General features: G+C 30.2%; 2 protein-coding genes across 2 annotated transcripts in view; one reads left to right on the plus strand and one right to left on the minus strand.

The window, feature by feature from the left end:
- Positions 1-22657, plus strand: part of LOC126906799 (max dimerization protein 1-like) — a 114686-nt gene that overhangs the window by 37468 nt on the left and 54561 nt on the right. The gene's annotated exons all lie outside the window — the stretch shown is intronic.
- LOC126906786 (uncharacterized) lies at positions 6564-8927 on the minus strand. The gene is made up of 2 exons (XM_050687632.1): positions 7417-8927; positions 6564-6913 (listed from the first exon to the last, which is right to left on the minus strand). The coding sequence occupies exons 1-2, from the start codon at positions 8888-8890 to the stop codon at positions 6732-6734; spliced, it is 1656 nt and encodes a 551-aa protein (XP_050543589.1). The 5' UTR covers positions 8891-8927; the 3' UTR covers positions 6564-6731.

Raw genomic sequence — 22657 nt, forward strand, 5'->3', positions numbered from 1 at the left:
AAAAGTAAATATTTGTAAAAGCACGTATAATGTGTGCCAGATGTACAGTTATTATTACACTGTTTAATTAAAGATTAAACGAAACAATTGTTTTAATAAAATGTTATCTTGTCAGTTGGGAATTGATTTTTGTAATCGCTATCTGTAGTTATTATAAAAATTTTGTACTGCGACGCTGCCGTATTTGGATTGACACTTGGACGATGAGTCCTCTTTTACACAAACTGTATATTTGTGTTAGTTCTACGAGTACACATCACATGCTGAAGACAACAATAGAAATGTATGAGTGATAGTTCAATTTGTGACTGCGTAAAATAAAAACGGATTATAATAGTAAAGCGTACTGTGTATACGTGTTTGTATTATCTTCGCACCAAGTACAGAAATCGGGATGTGCGTGTGTGTGTGTGTGTGTGTATTGTCTATTATACCACATTATGTAAATGGTAATGGTACATAAATGAATTTGATTACTNAGTAAAGCGTACTGTGTATACGTGTTTGTATTATCTTCGCACCAAGTACAGAAATCGGGATGTGCGTGTGTGTGTGTGTGTGTATTGTCTATTATACCACATTATGTAAATGGTAATGGTACATAAATGAATTTGATTACTAACAAGAACTCTCATATAGTCGTCTACCGCGTTACGCGCGGCTGCCTTAAAGATGACTCTGTAAACTAGTTTTTGAAAAATGAGTAGACACTTTTCCCGTCATCATGTAATTATTATAAAGTATAATAGTACTTATAATTTTACCAAAGCTATGTTATTTTTACTGTAAAAGTCTTAAACATTTTCATCTGCCGTCTAATTTTTTGTAGATGAATCTAGAATTGATGTGTACATCATAATCCTTCTAAGTGTAGAGTTGGCACAAGTTTTAATATTTTTCATTAAAAAAAGAAATTCATATCTGAATAGGGTTTCGCTTAAATATTTCAGCATACTATTTTTATTTACTTTCGTTTTTTAGAGAAAGGGATAAAAGTAAAGTGTTTATAACAAGCTAAAATTGTATAAGATACCTTGTGCTCGTCATCAGATTGACCGGTTCTCTTGCCATCGTAACAAACTAGTTCTTTTTATTTTTGTTCGTCTTGGTTCTTAAGTACCTACATGTATACGTATGTTTATTTATTATAAATAATAATATGTACCGTTTAAATGCGTGGGACCGAATCTCCCGACAAAAAACGCATACAACAAGTAACAAGTATGTTACAGGTACCTTATGTACCTGTAAAATACTTGTATGAAGACGTGAGTAATGGTACAGCTGACGCACATTTTTCTTTATTGTGTTCGTTTTATCATTTCAACCGTTCATCATTATATTGACCTGCCATGGACGTGTCTTGAATTTTAGTCTCGTGTACTCATTACTTAAAACTATTTTAATGATAAGAAATAATTCCAAATTAAACACGTTTGACTGTTGTATTTTCAATGTTAATTTATATTTTATGTCAAGATGAAACATAGTTTAATTCTGCTTTTTTCGATAACATACTATTTATAACATTCTACATGATGTACTAAATTGAAAAATCCTAGTTTTTATTAATGCACGATCTAGGTAAAAAGTTTTCGAAACAAGTTCTTTGAATTAAATAAAAAGTTCGAGTACCTCGAGTTATGCACGCATTTTATTTCCTCTGATTTAGTTACTGCTGACATTAAATTAAGAACATAAATAAACTTAAATATGCTAAGTAATATATTCTATTGGACAGTGCTATATTGATTTTAAATACAGTTTATATTGACTGTGGTTGTTTTTTCTATGATGGCAATATAATTAAGTATTCTCGATTATTATTCAGAAATACGTGTCAGCAATGATCAGTTAGTGTTGGCATATACTTAAACGATGAAACAACTGGAGTGTGCTTAATAATGTTCAGTACGTCAAACACTTCTGTTTCTTGGTTTTTGTTATGTTAACCGAGTGATAAAAATAACTGAATTCTGTATTGTGTTAAATGCAAATTTAATAGGGTTTTGAACGCTTGCGTGTGTATAATTATATAAAGTATAAAAGAATTCGTTATAAACATTTTTAATGCTCTCTGTTGCCCGTTTTATCTTATCTTTAACAACAGGTTACTAAGCGTGGTGTCGCATACTAAAATTTGGACAGAACGATTTTGCCGTAAAAAAGTTTTCTCAGCTCTAACAGATATTTGTTTTGGGTGAAGTAATAGAAATGTTGATGTAAGTCATTGCGCTTTAAAAATAAATAATACACTTCATACTACTAATGAAAGAGTTTGATGGTATTATGTCACTAAATTTGTTCTATTAACTTCTTCGAGTCTGTCTCCGATTGTATGTAGTAAGATGTTGTTAGTTATCGCTTTAATATCTAAATTACGTTGTGTCACATGTCACTCAGCGTACAACTCGTAAGCGCCGTAGTATTGATAACACAGCGATAGTTATTATAGAAAGCGTACTTTCATATTGGTCGCGCAATACTATTAACTTTAGCTATAGTGTTTTTCTACCGTATGTCAGCTATCAATCAAAAGCGTAAGCGCTACCAGTCGCCGAGCTAAGTTCAATATAAGATTGATCCTAAATGAATACTTCAAAACTGACATGTAGTGTTGATGAGTTTGGGATAATGGCATAGAGTTACAAATGAAAATCTCAACTTATTGTAACTGCACCACTTTACTGTTTGTGTACGGTACGAGTTGAAAAAATACATTTCAAATGGACATGTTTAAGGATGAGAGAAAACCGGATATCTATATAGCTATGAACAATTTTGGCGTTGAAGGAAATATGAAAAGTGGTCAGGTACTGAAGTTAATGTAAATTTTGAATCTGATTTTGTATGGGAATGATTTTTTTTTAGTTGTTTTCCTTTTTCAACTTTAACAATATTTGGACTCGTTATTATCATCAAAAATAACGCAAAGGAGATTTTCAATTTACTGTAGACATAAAAATTCAATTTCTCTTTAGTATTGGAATAATATTGATAAAGACACGCAATATCGTTGCACAAAATCGCATTTTGGTATAAGTACGGTAAGTCATTATTATTTAAAGTCGAGGACCCTCTTCAATTTTAGAATGCGTGTGCATGATGATATTAGTATATCGTTTTGATAATATTCACAAATTATTGGTAAAAAAATAAAAATAAAAATAATACACCGATAAAGTTTTTTCGAAGAGAAATATTTATTTACTGTTTTTTAAATGGAAACTATAATCGGTAAATTTTACATTTACAATGAATGTGTGTGTAATGCGAATTATCACTCGAATCGGTAAATTTTCAGTATATTCTGATACGTCTATGACCAACAAACTAAATTAACTTTTTTTTTGTACTCTGTGCACGTCTGTGGATAACTCTCTCTAGACCTGTACCGCAGACGTTTTTTAACGATTTCCTCGTGTTTATGTATTTATAGTTAAACAAAAACTATGCCATAAGTTAGTTTGACACGCTACGACTTAGCTAAATTGCTAACTCTTGTCTTGTTATTCCAGTCATGAGTGTGAGTTTAACTTAAACGGTTTTTATACTACACACTTTTGTAGAGGTTTTTGCTACTAGTCGTGTCAACAAAATGTAGCCAACAAATGAACTATCCGAAGTATCTATTACCAGTATACATACAACTAAATTAATTCAGCGTTCATTTGCTCGCTATATTAATTAACAACATTCGGTATATTATTTTTCCAAAATAATTCTATTTAAAGTAAAATTTCGTTTTTTTTTTTTTTAAATAAAGTGAAACTCATTTTAGCTTTATCGGTATTCCTTTGATGTAGTTTATGGGGGGGAATTCATTGTGATTCTGTAATCACCGTATGTTTGAAGGGATGACGTTAACTGCGAAAAATTCCTTCGACGTCACTATTATGCCTTTGCTTTTGTTATGCAGTGTTTTTCTTATCTTTTCGAGTGTAATGGTTTGCGATAAATTTTCAAACGGCCGGTGTGCAGCCTTACTTAACTCTCGCAGCTTTTTGAAGTCTATTGACAATAGCCTCTATTTTCCTGTATTCTTGTCTCTCCGAAGCCAGACCGGATGAAAGTGAATGGTAACTACATGCGAGGTCTACCGACATGAACGTTTCCCCCTTTTTCGTTCAATTTTTTTTTTTGTAGTCGATTTTCTTCGAACCTCATAATAAAGATGTTATTAGAGTGATGTCGCATGTGTTACGCGTTACAAAACCTTTTGTTTTAAACTAGATAGACATGGCGTCAGTAATAGGTTGAATTCGATCTACCAGCTTTTTAAAAAAAAAATCATAGAAATTTGTTGCTTCCTCGTGTTAATACGTTTTAAGTATTCTTGAGTGTTCCAAGTCGGTACTTTTTCGAAATAATTGATGAAAGAAGTAAAAGTTCATGGTGTTATGAGTGCCTTTCATAAGAAACACTGTTATACACACTTTGTTTGATGGCACTTTATTTGGCAGCAATCCCTTTTGGTGTGATTATTTGTTCACGACTTTGTCTGACCTATTCAGAGAATCCAATTATTGTCCGCTGCATTGTGTTCTTCGGCGCATTGTTGTTTTCAATTCTTTTTAACGGAAAATGTCTCATGACACACGAAAATGAACGTATGGATGTAACCATTAATTCTCACGCCGAAAATCCTTCTATCCCCGTGGTCATTAAGTCACAATAACCTGTATTTATGAACATAAAATCTGTATGTATTACAGGTTGCGTTTATACCATTACTTTAAAAATAACAATAAATGGCTTCAATAAGCTCACTATTTTACTACTCACTATATCTTATGTTTTTTTTTTATGTTCTTATTATTTTTAAATATTAACAATAACCACGTGCTATACAAGTTAAAGATTCAATGGGTTAACGCGCCAATAAATGACTTTGAATGTCGTTTAGATTGTAAATGTTTGTTTTATTAAAAAAATATATATTACTCTATCTATTTCTAAGATAAAGGTTTGTCAGAGATTACTTAATATATTTCTTTTTGTATCTTTAATAATAATAATTTATATCGCATACGTAGGTATTTTTAATATTTCTTCCTGAAAAAATACACAGCATAAAAAATAATTCGGTGATATTTTTTAGTAATAGTATTATATTCTTACTAACGTATGGGTTACCAAAAAACAATATAAATGAATTATATAGCTAAGATCCGAAAGTCTGCAGAGTAATTTTCGTAAATGGTTTTGATGAGTGTTATATGTTAGATGACTAATGTATATGAATAAGTCATGACCTTGGGGTCTACACTTATGTGGTAGAACAAGAGGTTTATTATATTTTTCATCTATTTACACAGATATATTTTCAGTACCTTGCCTCTTGGGTTTTCCATGAGAAATGGCTTACAACGACCGGAACGCTCTCATTTATATCAATCAGCAAGCGAATATCGGGGAGTATTTTCTCTTATATAGTGAATCTTCATGATGAGTTCACATTTGTCATTTAGGTCGCTTCTACGATATCTTTTTATCGTTCGTAATGTATATTTCTTATTTTATACAAAAATAAGAAGTATACATAAGTTTCAATTTCATTATGTATCCATTTCCATTCATAAAAACTTGATATATTCATTTTTAGAGGAGGCCACTTATACATGTGATGTGGTGCACGAGAGTTCATGGGAGGTCTGAGATGTTTAATTGATTTTTGTAAATTTTTAAATCATGGATTCTGCGCTGTAAGTGATCGACAAAGTTTTTTATATTCTGTCAAAATATTGATGATGGTGAAGTTTGCATTCACTGAATGACGGCTGGGATTACAAAACTGTTTGAGTTATTTCTTTAGAGAGGATGTTTCGACGAAAATATGTGATAATATGAACTTTTGGATCCAATATCAACTATTAGCAATTATTTCAAATATGACAATGTTATTTTTTCAATTTTCATTAGCATATAATAACTATTAGATGGTTGTGAATGTTTGAAATTCTATATCATAGCAACACATAGAGTTAACTTCATAACACAATTTTATTAATATTGTTGATACCAAAGACAGTGTTAAAATTGAAATATTATTATTATATTATATTGTAATAGTATTTTATTATTGTAACGACCTCGACACCAAAAGCCAACCGTATACTTATTAAATTCTACTAATTTTAATAATTAAATGTTTACCATATTCTTATTATACTGGTAATGCCGCGAGGCCCGTAAGTCTCCAGTTAGGTGTAGCCTAGTATTAATATGCATTATTTTTCATTTTTTTTATTTTTATTTGTACTAGAGGAGTATACAAAGTGTCACAATACAAACTAAAGAAAATTTTCATTTAATCTAAGTATAAACACAACTATTGTTCAGGTTGGGTTGGATTAATATTTTAATTGCAAAATTAGTTTATTCTTTGAAAAAACAATAGATATTTTATAATATATAATATTATTTGTGATATTAAAATTAAAACGCTATAATTATATTAATAGGTAAAGTATGATGAAGTAAAACATTATACTCGAAAACAAAGTAGATGTAAAACTTTTAATTACATGAGTTCTACAATACATTAATTTGTATGTATTATTATAAATTTGTGTTATAAATTCTTAAAATAATAGTAATATAATTATAATTCAATAAATGTTTATCAAATATCTCATATATTTATGTTTTACTTATTACACTAAACACGACAACACAATTATTTAGACGACCTAAAAATATGATCATATTTAATTAAAAATAATTGTTCACTATTTTATTTCGAAATAGAGAACATAATCATCTAAATAACAAACAGATTCTGTAAAAGGGGTATACTTTTTAACTGAATAAAATTCTCTTTGATTATTTTGATCTATTGTCATATGAACATTTTTTTCGCCCTTAAAAATATTTGTCAAAAAAGAGTAAACATCAGATTGGCACATTTGATCTGTAAAAATACAAACGAGAAGAATTTCAAAATAGTAAACATTTTAAAACTCAAATTAAACATTTTAACATAATAAAGTTTATATTGTATAAAAATACTTTGAAATTAAATTTTCTTAATTCAATAATTTTTTATTTCATTTTTAATTAAATATTATGTTGCTATTTAAAAAAAGAAATTTGACTATGAGTGACTATAGGTGGACTTGATAGTTGATAAGTCAAGAAATATATGAAACTAAATAATACAAAAAAAGATTTTGTTGTCATTTACTTATTGTATTATAAGTCATCTTATTATAAATAACTTAAGCTTCAAAAATTTTCGGAACATTTTCAGAAGTCAAGTTGAAAATATTACCTTTTCATGTTGTAGTAGTAATTTTAAATCTCTTCCAGTAACCAGTTAAAAATTATAAATTTGTGTTAAGTATTTAGTTTTTTACTTTTTAAGCCCTTAAATTAGTATTATAGTAATACTCGTTTATAATATCTCGTACTTACTTATTATAAATGGACGTAATACGTGCGTGGGTGATAGTTTGAACAAGTATTCTACATTAAAAGTCTTTCTAATAAAGAAGAAAGATTCTAAATTATTTTCTAATTCCGTAATATAGTCTTGAACTTGATTCATATTTATCTCCAATTCTTTATAAAAAAAATCAATGTTTTCAGTCGTAATAACATCAGGGGAAATTTTATAGTCAATTTTGTTACCCAACATAAAACTCTCCAGAGATTCAATCAACTCAGAAACCAAATTAATGAAAACGTTTTTATTGTTTACATTGAAATTATCAATACATTCTTTGGTTTTAATTAAAAAACATTTGAAAAATTCAGATGGTAAACTTCCAAAAATTTCTAAATTAATATAGTACTGAAAGTAATAAAGTATTTTAGAGCCAATAATGTTCATATTGTTTACGAATTTACTTTCTGTGGCGTTAGGTTTATCCAAATTATAGATAAAAGTTGAACAACCAAGAATTTTCATGTAATATTGTATGAGTAAAGAAATGGGACGAAATGTTGCAGTCAATACGAGCGTATGGAAGAACTGTATGTCGATTCTATAAAATAAATACTTAACGTACTTGAAAATATCATAAAGTGTAACTTGACTTCCATCAATACAATTTAATGTTAATGGTGTAAATCGCAGAATATCTAATACATTTTTTGGGCGTTCATTTTCTACAATTCCATGTTGTCGAGCTTGAGAACCTAACAGTAAATTTCTTTCAGACATTTGTTGTCTGTTTGTCATTAAGTCATATAATAATATGTTTTTCGGAAGAAAATCCCAATAATCATGCTTAAAATATGACAATCTGAAAAATATAAATATTATACTTTTATTTAAGTTCTCAAAGTGGACATCAGTAATGTTTTGTTCTTTATTATTTTTGAGTAATCTGTTTTTAAGTTTATCAGTAGTATATCTTAAGTTTTCTATATTGTAAACTCCTGAAGTATTGTAATTAGGACACTTAACAAATTCTTTGTCGTATGAATAAGTTTTGCAAATATTCTCTAAAGTTTTTTCTAACTGGGATGTAATTAATTTATGGATTATCATGTAGCCTTGAAGGACATTTGGTTTTAGATCTGAAACATCTATTTCGTTTTCTTTATTTGTAGCAAGCATATCTAAGTATCCCGAAACATTATTAAAGTATAAATTAATTGCCATCAACTCTTTTGAATATTTCCTCGTGTTATAATCATTAATTTTTCGTAATGCATCTAACATTATTAGAACTATTTCACCATGACTTTGAATTGAAACACCGTACATCTTTAAATCTATTTCGTTGTATTTTTTCTTGTTGATATTAATTTCGGTTAAATATCGGTGATTATGATTAAAATAATTTAACATGTACTTGGTAAAATTGCATTGTAAATCATAAAAACATATTCCTAGGGTATAATTGAGTTGTGTTAATATAATAATATATTTAAAAATCATTTTTGAATTTTACTAACTAAAAAATATAATGTATTCGACGAACATTAGTTAAGTAATAATATTGATGAAGTATTCTATAGTTTTATGCACTTATTTTTAGTGTAACTATTTTTAATGAACATTTATTTGCTTAGGTGTAAACATAAGTTCAATTTATTTAAACTACATTAAAATTTTATTCAAATATGATATTATTTAATTAAGGTATTAAAAATAATATTTTGTATATTTAGAAATAGAACAGTTTATCTTATGATATTTTTTGTCTTCAAATATCTAATTATTTTTAAACATAAGAAGTTAGGAGTAGTTGAAGTGGCATAATTTTTTCTTCGACGGTAGTTTTATTTATATTTCTACAATAAATACAAAGTTATTTTATTACATTTTACGTATTTGACAAATATTAAAAAAAAAAATTATTTTATACCAAGTTAGTCGGTAATACTGTAATTATATTTCCACTCGATGGATTTAAATAAAATTTATACAGTTTATAAAACATAAAATACTAGTGCCTGATCGAAGAATTTTCGATTTTATTAATAATTATATTTTTTTATAAACAATAAACTAGCGCTCTTTTTCTGAAAAATACGACAATAAATTATCAGAGCATGATTTTTATTTAAAATAATAAAATATTTTTTGTTTATAAAAATATATAAAACTAACATAAAATTAGAGAACTAAAACTAAAAATGGTCTTTAAAACTTCATACTGTAGAATGTTCAATAGAATTAGTAATTAAGTTCTAAGAATTTTTTATTTCAGTGTCATATCGAGAGGTGCTGATGGGTCTGCAGCCCTCTAATTTTCAGAAACCCAAAATTTATCTTACTAATACTGAAAAAGCTTTTCTAATGCACTCTAAATTATAACTTGATATAGATAAATTAAATATATTTCAATAAACCAAAATATTGTTGTAATGGTTGGTATTGGTTGTATTACCAAAACTACTAAGGAAAGTAAGAATCAGTTGTCCATACAGCAGTTGCCGTGTTCGTCTGACATTCCGAATTGGCTGTGGTGTCGAAAGGCCGTTGTTATTGGAAGGGATTAATGATAAAACTCCTAGATATGAGGTGCAGACCACGTGCAAGACAATAATACTAAGCGTACCTGATAAGAAAGATAACAGTACGAGGTACAGACACGACTAGTCTGGAAATGTAAAGGACAAAAATAGATAAGTATAATAGAGGGCGTCAAAAGGAATGAACAAAGACTTGACTTTATACTGTAATCCGGAGAGCGACAACCGAGTACTGAGGCTGATGAATGACACAAAGCATAAGGCTTTACGTTCTGGAGCCGACTGACGACGATAGCAGCTGGGTCCTTTGGGTTTAAATAGATTTAGGTTGTTTGTTAATTTTGCAATAATTATTTTTAATTGTCAATCCATCAGGCGCTAGTAGAAGATGCGTTGTCTGTGTTTTATTGCAATATATTTTTTTACAATAATGGTAACGTAACATTCAATTTGTAATAAAAAACTAAAAATTATTCATTTGTTCTCGAATATTTTTTATTAAATAATATAGTTTATAAATTATATTGAGTAGATAAATGTAGAATATAAGGAATATTATGGAATTTATATAAATTTATAAATAAAAATTAAGAACTATTTTTACATGTAAATTTAATTTTTAACTTAAAATGAAGTTCAAGTAAAGTTATATCTATAAGCTATAAGTAAATAATCATTTTGGGAATTTTTTTTATTATTTAAGTAGTATTCATTTCGCAATATTTGATAATTCAAATATTTAATAATTAAATATTTTATATATCTATCCCTATATATTGTATACCACTCATTAACTATTAGTTATGGAATCTGAAAAATACTTATATTAATAAACTGTAGTTGTTATATAAATGGATCTGTAATAATCAATAATTAATAATAGCGTTGATGATTCTATTTGCATGTGAATTATGACCAAAATTTCATATTAAAGGCACAAAAAATGTTCATTACACTCTCTCGAATTACACTTTCATTTTCTTAGTTGCTCTCACTCGTGCTGTTTTCCATTGATTCAATTTAATTGGCCACTTAAGAAATATTTAACATCAAAAAATTCAAATCATATGCAAAAAGTTGTCATTTGTACGTAAAAATTTATATTCTACACAAAGAAAAATAACGGCTTATATTTATTTACCAAAAATATCAAAGTTATTATTTAACCATCTTTGACCGTCTAACTCGTGAATGAGGGCCCACCACCCTCTGTAGTATGTTCAGTTTGGGAAATAAAAGGATACAAAACAGATAATTTCATTCGTAATTTTTAAGTTACCATAATGCTCCGCCCGTTTACACCTGTATAAATGTATTCTAAAAAGATTTATCATTTTACCCTTATCCTTTTGGGGTATGGTGATGCATGTAAGTAGATTTATTTTTTGAAATGGTTTGGTTTTATTGGGGAATATTAAATTACCACAATTAACCGAAAGTGGATGTTTATATCTGCGATTATGCTTTGAAACTTCTCCGTCCTAATATAACAGCGAAGACGTCGTTTCTTTAATTCGAGTGCGTAGTTAGTATGTACACATTGTACTAGGCATATAATATAATATTCTTAAATATTTACTGCACATGATAAAATATTTATTTTGGTTAAACTGGGTGTGACGTAATCAAGTTCTATGTTTTAACCTTTATTTAATTATGTCATCATACTAATTTTGTGTATTTATATTTTTTTTAGGTAAGCATTAAAAAGCCAAAATGTACTGTCTATACATATAAAATTGAGAAAAAATAAGACAGCAGGTAATTTTTGTGAAATTTAAATTCATTAAAGAAAAAGAAAAGATTATTTAAAAATTACTTGTAAAACAGGCATAAATTTAATCTGAAATCATAAAAATTGATTCTAATTTAATTGTATTTTTTTTTAAATTCAGAATTAAAAATTGAAGTACAAGTTCAAATTCGTCGTGAGAAAAAAAACATTATAATCCTTATGACTAATTAATAGTATTTACTATGAATCTAATAAATTCAATGTTTCAATTACTAATAAAAAAGTATTATACCTATTCAAACGTCCGCGTGATGGACTTTCGAAAGAAATATCAAATTGCAATTAAATATAGACGTCCATGCTGTGTGTGGTTAATTTAAATTTAGCTAATACAAAATGTTAAAAGCTTTCAACTGCTTTTGAATGTAGTAGATACTTTAAGTGAACTTTGGTCGTTAACCACCCGGATACCAGTTAGTACTAGTTGCCGGTGTATTCGTGGTATCAAAATTATCTCGGGGAAGCGGTTGGGTCGTTTTGTTAAACGCATACATTCAAACCACAGCGCCAACAGTTAGATAACTGATACATTAGCGTAGACAAAGCAAAGAATGAGCATTTGTTTTCCTCTTAGTTTTCACCAATAGTCTAGAAACTTTCGAAGGGCCCCAGCAAGTGGAACGTAAAATTCAATATGGACATCAAAAGGATGTAAACAGATTTTCAACTGATAGTTATTATTAAACGTGAAATACTTAATTATTCAGAGATTTCGCCAAAATATTAACCTTAATTCGTAATATTATCATAGAAGAAGTTTATAATCCGAGTTTAATAGCGCAATAGTGTGATACAACAAATATTAGGGGCACACTTAGTATTATTATTATTTTTAATGTATGAATAGTAAAACTGACATGTAGGTCGACCATTTTAGTTTTACAATGTGTACAACAAAAAAAAAACTATTGCTGTCGAGTGTGATCTAGGCGTTGTTTAATAAAAGAGTTTTCTTTCGTCATCTTTGGACAGTTTCTTTATACCCCTTAACGCTATTGTTTCTCCTTCTTTAATTCTATTTATTGTATTACGTGACGAGTGTCGGTTAGAGGACAATATTCGTATTGACCCAACGCCAGCCGTCCAATGCACACACACACACAAATACACGTTTACACAAGTGTGTATAGATAGAGCGCACGGACACAGGAGTTGTCATTAAATTTGGGGTTGACCCTCTGTTCCCTTCAGGCGTACTTTATGCCCACCATCTCCTAGCCTAACCATTTGTTATTGCCTCAGTGTTTTATTACATTCCTCTGAGCCTTTGGCACGATAGCAAAAAGTCACGCCAACTCTCAAACAGGGTATTTTCTGTGTGCATAATATGTGTATTTGAACAAACAATAGAGTTTTTCATTCGATGTTATATCTTTTCTAATACTTATAGTCGAAATTTTGGAAAATAATGCGTAACGAGTAAAAATTATTCTTACAATAATGGTTAAACTTTCCGCATTTTTGTCATTGTGTACATCAGAACTTGCTCTAATGTGACGTTTTTACAGCATATATTCACTACTCGCACTTAATTCTAAGCTATACAGTAGTGTTAATTTAGTGGGAGACTATTAAAACGTGCACACCAAAAAAAAAAAAAAAAATTTTAATCCCAAATCTCGATTTTATTATTAATTTTTGTTAGTTGTTTTTTTGTTACGATGTCTCACGCAGTATTCCACCTATATCGTGCAATATATTATAGACTGAAGACCTTTAAAAAGTAATATTTATTTTTTTTTCATACCAAAGTATGAGCAATTTAGTACCAATAAAAACTTTGTAGCGTTCTAAAAACGTGACGTTTATTAAATCAAAACTTAATGACATAATGCATACTAAAGTAATAATGAAGAAAAACACCAAAGTCGTTTCATTTCATTCCATCGCTAACTAGAGAATTTAAGAGCAAAAAATAGCTAAATGAATAAAATTAACGTCGTCTAAACCAATACAAGTGCGATATTGTAATGGGAAAACTTGAACTAATTACGAGAGGAACATAAAATACATACCTCTTTCCACTTCGCTGTTGTTATGTAACTGAGGATCTTTTGTCTTGTGTTTTCGACATTAATTCGAGGCGCCAGGAAATTATTACACAAAACTACTATACAAAACCACCGCATCGTCGGAGGGTACGGAAGGGTATAAAAAACTGTCATGGCCAAATGTCGTTATTACGTCAGAACAGAAAAAAGGAAAAGAATGCGAATTGAAAATGGCGCCTGTGTGCAGACTCGTTGACATTTTTAAAGAGCGTCGTCGCCGTTTCCACTGCCATTACGACAACTCCCTAAACCTTTAACGAGAAACTACCTTGTTTTTAGTGATTCAGCACACGCTTGGTTTTCAATGGGCCGTCTCATCGACCTTGTGTTAGTCATTAAAAGTACTTAACCGTCCACCCCTACTTGGTAGGTTTGTAGTCTTTTTCACAGATTAGATGACGCAAATAGTGATTAAGATTTTACATGGATACAGAATTTTATCATTTTCTTAGTCATCTGAGAAAACATTGTTTAAATTTAATTGCAGTTAAGCGAGTTAACGAGAAAGAGACAATCAAAAAATGTTCCCGGAAGATCTTGAAATTGCGTTAGTTTTACACTAAAAACACGTGCGACCGAAAATGATGTGGTTTATTAACTAATCCTATGTTCGGGGTAAACATGTTATAGTTATATTTATTTATACAATAGATAGGAATTGACTAATGAATGGCAACAAAAAATCTTTATTATCTTACCATTGCAAGTTGCAGTGCGATATATTTGTACTATTATTGTAGTCCAATGCAAAATAGCTATACATTGTTTAAGTATCCAAACCCAACTGATTTTCCAGAATAATTAAATTTCATAAAATGCGTATTGATATTTTCGTATTTAATATAGTATTAATTTACTTCAAGTGATTTATCCCATTTCAAAGATTTTTTAAGGAAATCAATCTGATAAAAATTGTATGCAACAATAGTAAGAAGGTGCACATGCATTTTTGTTGAGTTTTTTATAAAAAAATATATGAGTAAAAGAATGATTTCTTTATAGTATTATTTTGTATAATACAATTCTACCTATAAGTTAGCTAGCCATTGTTATTGGAATATATACCCTATCATATCTCTGTAAAATTCTTTTTTACTGGTTTTTATTTCTATATTTTTTTAGATTACATTTTTATTATTCTTTTTTTACTATTATCAACCAAGTCCTATATATATATATATATTCTTTTGATATGATACTTCTAAGGGATTTACACTGGCGTCACTCGACCAATTCAATTCCTAGACGTTATGTGCGTTTGTGTGTATGTTCACCCAATAAGCGTTGGAACTATCGAAAATGACATGCATCACGTGACCGAATACTACTTGTACGGCATTGTTATCCCTGGAGGGAGTTTATTAGTACATCTCTTTACTGCCAAAACCCTCCAGGAAATGCAATATTTGTTTGTTAAGAGGTCCGATAGCTAAAAAGAAATTTTCTATTCAAAAATAATTTGTGTATTTTTATAATAATAACTGTTTTTCTTTAACACTTTGTCATGAATACTAACAGAGTGGTATAAAATATCGAAAGTCTATACTTGTTGAAAAGTTTTTCTAAATGATAACCTATTACAGTTGAATTAATAAATTGGAGGTGGCATTCGAGTATCATTGTGAAAGCATAAACATCCGTTCATTTTTTATATTGAACGCAATTTAAAACAAGTATAATCGCATTTATGTGGTTAAAATATTGTTGTGTGCACTTGATTTATCGTTATCGTTTTGATTTTGATTGATTGGCTTCCCGTGAACTATAAGTAGATAGTTTATTTATACATTGATGTTTCATAATAGCAAAGTAATTTCTTTCTTCGTGGATAATCATGTACATTTTGCAATAGACCAAATGGGTCTTAAACTATCAAATGCTATCAAATTTCTTCTGTTGATGAAATTTACTACTCTTCTTGATTATTTTCTGGGAAGTTATCTTCAGTTCTTATTTGAGCTATTATTATATTGTATAGAAACAACAGAAGTTGTTTTCAAATATATAGCTGCACTCATTTTAAGTGTACCCAAGTTATTTATAAAAAATAAGAATACATTAGGCCGGACGAAACGTCTAAACATGATTTTCCTTTTTGCTGAATTGTGTCAAAAAAATGTTTTGGGAATACCGTGCGTGCTGTTGGATTGCCATCGGTAATTGCTAAAACTGTTCGAGTTGCCAGTGTATTGTTGAATGTTCAAGAAAAGAACGATCGGTGTAAACGACGTTAGACGTGGCATTCTAAAAACAAAACGTTTGTTCGCAAAATTAAATTGAAATACGACGTTTACATGTTTTTGTAACTTCCTCTGCTTCAGAAGGATGTCGGTCGTGTGAATTTACTTCTAAATCGGTTAAAAAAGACGCCAAAGATAACTTAAATAAAAGGCGAGTTAAATAAATAACATTATCTGTATTACTTTAACTACGAAAAAAATTAGCAATAATTCGGTAAGTTCTGTTTTTTTTTCTCCTTAACTGATTTAAATATGCTTGTTGAAGTTGACAAAGCATTCGTGAAATTTTAATTTGGACGATCGTTTGAATAGGGCAGTAGACATTACTCTATGCTTATAATAAATTGTCCTGTAGAGCTTCGCGTGCATAATTTCCAAGTCTATTAGTAGCAGCTCACTATTTCCTTATTATCTTCTTCGAATGCGTGTTTACGACCAACCTCGTGTTTCGTTTGTGCTTTATGAGTTGGCAAACATCTAGTCTTCGTTTGTGCCGCCAACGCGGAGATAAAATCGATTATCTAAACACATTACAAAATTATATGATCGTACGTTTAAAAATAAAACGAAAAACGCATGGAACGAGTTCAAGTAAATTATGTGAATTTTCTCTATTGTATGCAGCAATAAAAAAATCACCGCCTGCGCGGTTCTGAACTGTATAATAATTTTTAGTCGGTGTATTTTAACTCGTGTAATTGGTGTGTTATGTACAACACTAAAGTAAAAATCGGCTAATACTATGTCAGTTCAGGTTATCCTTACCGTCATTTTTATTTTGTTCACAATATATACATCGAAGCAATGTATTTTTTTATATTTCAACTATTATAATGTATTCACCGCTGTATGTATTATTTTAGTCAATGAGAATTTGGTGGTATCTTGCGTGACTTACCGAATTGACGGTCGCCAAACACGACAAGTTATATTGTATACACGTGACTTTGTTTTACATCATAACGACTGTCTCCATTGGGCAGCGACAAGAGATTTTTATTTATTATTTCAATTTCTGTTACCATTTGAATATGCGAATTCTAAAGCACTGGAATCATTTCAAACAAGTCGTTTTACTGTCCTGAGTATATATTCCTACGTTATACCGATGTTTCAGGCGGGGGTAAAATATTTAAAAAAACAACTGGATGTATAGAGAGAGTTGTTTACAAAAAAGTATTTCACTTCAAAGAAAACAATAGTTGAATTCAATAATGTTTATTCGCGTTGGACGCGCCATCGTCGGTGCTACGCCAATCAGAGCCTGTAATAAACTTTTTACGGCGGTGCTGAACTGTTTATTACATTTACTTTCTCAACATTTTTGTAATATTTTTTAGATATTTTCGACACAACAAAGTTATTAACAATATATATATATATTTCCGTTAATAGCCTAAGGGATCTTGTATCTTTCTATGGAATCTTCAATATCGTATATATATATAAAAAAATTACGGCTAATATTAGCAAAAATCGTTGAATTCAACACTACCTAGCAACCTAATGTATAGTTTCGTTAAACTCCTGTTTTCTTTTTTTTGTTTTTGTTTACATATTTTATAGGCTTTCCTTCAATTGTTGTTCACAATAAAACTTAAAAGTCGTAATAATAATAATAATAATAATAATAATAGTAATAATAACAACAGTAACAATAAGAATGCAACAATACTCGTTTAAGTAAAATAAATTAGAATTCATTTGTTTCATGGTTTTATAGTTTCCGTTTTTAGTCGCTGTACGCGCGCCGTGTTTATTCAAATGCGCTTAAATAACTTTATGGTTATCTTTGTTGTCTGACCGATTTTGTAGTAGCTGTTATTAAGGAAGCCGAGAGCCCGGAACGGTCGATGAGATGCACCATCATTAAAAACTATTCGCACCGGCATTAATTCGATAAGAATCGTTATCGTACCGAAGAGAAATTATAATAATAAAAATAAATTCGTTTTTTAGTTAAAAACACACACACAGGAAAAAAAAAACGTTAATCGCCAAAGCGATTTTATATCGATTTACGTAAATTGTTTTATACGTTTCTTTAGCTTAGCATTTTACTTTCACCCTTTAGTTGAGCCCTGGTAATAAAAAGCCTGGTGAAAAGTAAATAACTGTTTTTTCTGCTTTCATTTATGGTGGCTGAGTTCCAGAATAATTTTAATCGACTTTCCCACGTGGCCTATAAAACAAATTTACAAATTAAAAGATAGGTATTGTTAAATTAAACTGTATACATTTGAATCAAAGAAACTGTTTTTTTTTTATTTTTACCAACACACATTTATTTATATATTAAGATTTAAGATAACATTTAACGTGAATAAAGGAAATCTTTTGACTTCGGAAACTCGACTTTAGTTAGAAAAATTCCATTGGGATTAAACGAACCGTGTATAGGCGTAATCTTCTTAAAAGCGAACTTTAGCTGCTCCGGATTCGATTTTTAACCCATAATTTTAAAATTGATTAATAACGTGAAGTTAGCATTTTTCCTTTAAATCAATTGCCTTTTATAGCGAATAGCATTTTTTCTGCCTAATGTTTGATTGTTAAAACTTCCACGCTCTTATCAATAAACGACCAATCAAAATTGACTGCATATTAAATATTATTTAAATACGTGTATACTTAGAAGTAGAAGTATTGAAATGTGTCCATGTACACAACTTATTTACTATTCGTCTGTCAGTAACAATTCAACGATTTTATCACAAAACTTTGTGTGTTTCAAATAAATCTAAACACAAGATCTTTCGCTACCACATATTATTCGATAAAGTACTTTTAACTTTATTCCAACATTGTTTCTTCGTCCTATGTAAAAAGATTCTACGATACTCGCCCTCGGCATATCGCTTTTAATGTTGTCGTTCTTATGTAGTAGTTTCTTTTGTTTACTTCAACAAAAGTTGCCTTTTCTATTAAAATACTTATTTTGTGTACTATTGCTCAAGTTTGCCATACAAAGTTTAATATGACAAAATTATCTATATGAATAATCATCTCTTCAATTACACTTTCGCCTGTAAATGTATTGTTACACGTGTTGCATATCAAACACCCGTATACCCGATTCATCTAATTATTACTTAACCATTTTGTAATTTTGGCGTTACTACATTTATTCATAAATTATTAATTTTTTTTTTTGTTCATTTAATTGACTTATTCGCGTATGAAATATTTGGATAAATTATAATACTTTAGTTTATAACCCTTAGTAAAACGTCATTTTCTAAATTTATCTTATTATTATTATAATTTTGTTTTTGACTACTATACTATTTTCGTACTTTGTCTGTATTAAAGCCTAATAAAAATAACATAACGTTTTTGGGTTTATTTTTCCATCTATCTTTGTCCAAATCAGTGAAACCATTGTTATCAATATTATCTTATATATCTCAACAAAAGGCTTGTTTGTGTTTATTGTTTGGAGAACTGGTCCGAAAAAAAAACTGATGGATATATTTAATAAAGTCACAGTTTTTGTCCGCTAGGAAATACTCAAAATCTACACTTCCCTATAATTATGTTTGACAAAAGGAAACGTGTCTCATATCCTTCCATTGGTTTTCTATACGTCACTGGACCGTAACAAATGATTGTTAATTATATACTAGTTAATGACTGTATTAATTAATGTAATGTATTACATTAATCTTTTGTTCCATCAATGCACGGAACGCCTTTGACGTTCATCCTGCTTGGATGGCCCGTAATTTGTTTTTGTCACAATTTTAACAATATTACTATTTTTTAATTTATTTCTCATTTACAAATATTGTATTTAGATGAATGATGAATCCTTGATTTGTATTAATAAATTATTAAGTTAAATTAGGTGTGTAATTACTTTTTCTAACTATTTCCATTTACTTTGTTTTAAATAAATTAAATACTAGAGATAAATTGCCGCTTTAGAAGTGACTTTGTTCTGGAAAAATTTAAGCATAGAATTTCACTCTTACACACGAAAATTCGTATACTTAGAATTCTTCAATGATGACTATTTTTAATTAAATTGAAACGGGGAAAAGACATTAAAAATGATGTATATAATTTTATACTGGGCTTGGGAGGAAATGGCACACGTGAGTGGATATAACATTAACGGGTACCGGATGGCTGGAAACAATAACAGGTGAAATACCGCAATTATTATGGTGGCAGCGGACAAAGACAAATCGTACAGGGTGAAATACCCTTTGTGATTACCGCAGTTTCTCTACTTAAGTTTGTTTACACATACGAACAAATACACTGACATTTTTACATGTCTACTGGCAAATAGCTGTCACATAGCAACTAACTACTGACTTGTGAGTACAACCGTCAGAAGAAAAATAGTCGGGTATCTCGTTTTAAGGCTCTCCTTGCGTATATAATAACACAAACTCACATCCGATCGACTATCATTAATCTGACCGCGTCTGGAAATAAGTAGACTTGATAAATTAATGTTTTTGAAATTAATTGTAGGAGTTCTTATTCGTATAAAAAGAAAACAATGAATTCGCTGAACCTAGAATAAAATCCATGTTCTTTCGTTGTACATGTCACAACATTAGATGTATACTTAGATACGTGTATCCGTTATTGTAAATGAAAACAACAAGGTTTAGCACTATACTGTGGTGTTATAACTAAATACTAAGTAGTGTAGTATCGTCCGCGGTATACGCACTTGATGGTTAATGCAGGTATATTTTATATTCCCAATAATTTCATTATTAAAATACTCTGAAGTGTTTTTGACGTTTGGGATTGAAAGTTATCAAATTCATTTTGTAACTTCTAAAACATTTTTGTGGGTTTCCTGAAATTTACTTCTTAGAGCCGAATAACCTCAAATTATATGCCAGTTCGAGTTGTACATGTTTTGCCTGGGGGCTTAATAACAAAAATGACGGTGTCGTATTTATATGAGGAAACTTTTCGTTTAGGGCTTGTCAAAATTGTTTTTGCCTCGTTTTGGAAGCTATGGTGGTAGCACAGTAATAGTAAATATGAGCATTTGTAAATATATATATATGTAACTTAGCGGGAGGTGGTTTATGCGTACTTATATCCTGGATAGATACGGCGACATAAATTCCCTCGGGAACCGACCGCCCTTCATAAATAATATTTTACTCTGAAAATGTACTTGGATCGTTTTGTGCGTTGTCGTGATCCGTATACACATACATACTAAGTTACATACAGTTGGAGAGGATAAAAGTGCAAAATAGTAAAGTGTAGTGATGGTTGTGATAGTTAGAGAAGCGTAAAGAAACTAGTGCTGGTCGTCCTGGAGTGGACGGTTGTTGCCATGGTAGAGGGAGGGTTAGAAAAGCAATAAACATCAGGGGAGCTCACACATAGTGTACGTGGTTGAGCAAAAGTGTCTACGCTTTGGCTGTCGACTAGTATAAAGAATAATAGCTCTCGATGTCTTCTTATATTCGTCGTATGGTGTAAGACGCCGCTAAATACGAACTACTTATGACATTGCTTACATAATTTATATACTATGGAAACGAAAATTCCTTTGTTTAATGCTACACTTTATTTTACTTTCTACTAGATTTTCGACGAAACAAGTCATTTCTGTATTGTGATATGCCCTATTGGCAATGATGGTCGAAAAAAATTCTTCTACTATTAACTTTAAAGATTTAAAAAAATTGTTTTGTTGTTGTGAACGTACAATTTTAATGCGAGCTTTAAACAAATAGAGAATGAAAGGGCATATTAAATAGAGTCGGATAAATATTTGCTATATAATATGTGAACTAGGTAGAGAAAAATATTAGTTTAAAGAGTAATTTTTTATTAAACGCGATGCGCTTCTAAGTGCATAGTAAACAAATATCTGTGCTCTATAAGAATATATAACGTATTTATTGGATTTGTTTGCGAGGAAAAATAAAATTATTTAGAAATTTGCGTCGCCCTCATTAATGGCCGTTGTGGCTATAATCGTCCGGCTTTTGGATTTATTGGGTATATATGCTTTGGCTCAACTCCAAAGCCAACCCCGAAAAACACCGATAACGGTATTAAAAGGTTACCAGGATATCTGTTAGGCTGGTGCCAAGTCGCCGTTTCCGGAAGACGCATTCGAACACCACACCCTTACAGCCGCTGGTCTCAACCCTCAACGGAAAGAAAAACATCGTATTCCCACTAAATCGACGACATTATATACCTGATGTCTTTAACATAATCTGACCGAATTGTTTTCGGTTCTGATATACGACGTGTATACACGGCCCGTATGCACGCCTGCTCCGGAAACGTTCCTTAATTTTATACACGAATGGTGTTCCCCGTCCGCTGTAATGGCCCGGTTAATCCGTATTAATTTCCCTATTTGGTGGCATTCGCTCGAATGTAGTCTCATGGTAGATAAAGTTCGGTCGGCTTTTTGACTTCCCCTTGCGCTTTGAATAATTTGTTATCTGTTACCGACTAAATGGTTTAATGTATAAGCTTTGAAATATTCGGAAGCAACGACAAGCTGGCGACCGGCGGTGTATCTATATGTGATATATGTATAAACTATACAACAGTGAGATGCGACTGAACAGTCTATGCGCCTTAGACGGCGGGGGGTTGCAATAAGAATATTCTAATCCCCTTTTCTCCTGTCC

This window comes from Daktulosphaira vitifoliae, unplaced genomic scaffold (genome assembly GCF_025091365.1).
Source record: "Daktulosphaira vitifoliae isolate Bord-2020 unplaced genomic scaffold, ASM2509136v1 Scaffold_5, whole genome shotgun sequence".
NCBI classification, from domain to species: Eukaryota; Metazoa; Arthropoda; class Insecta; order Hemiptera; family Phylloxeridae; genus Daktulosphaira; species Daktulosphaira vitifoliae.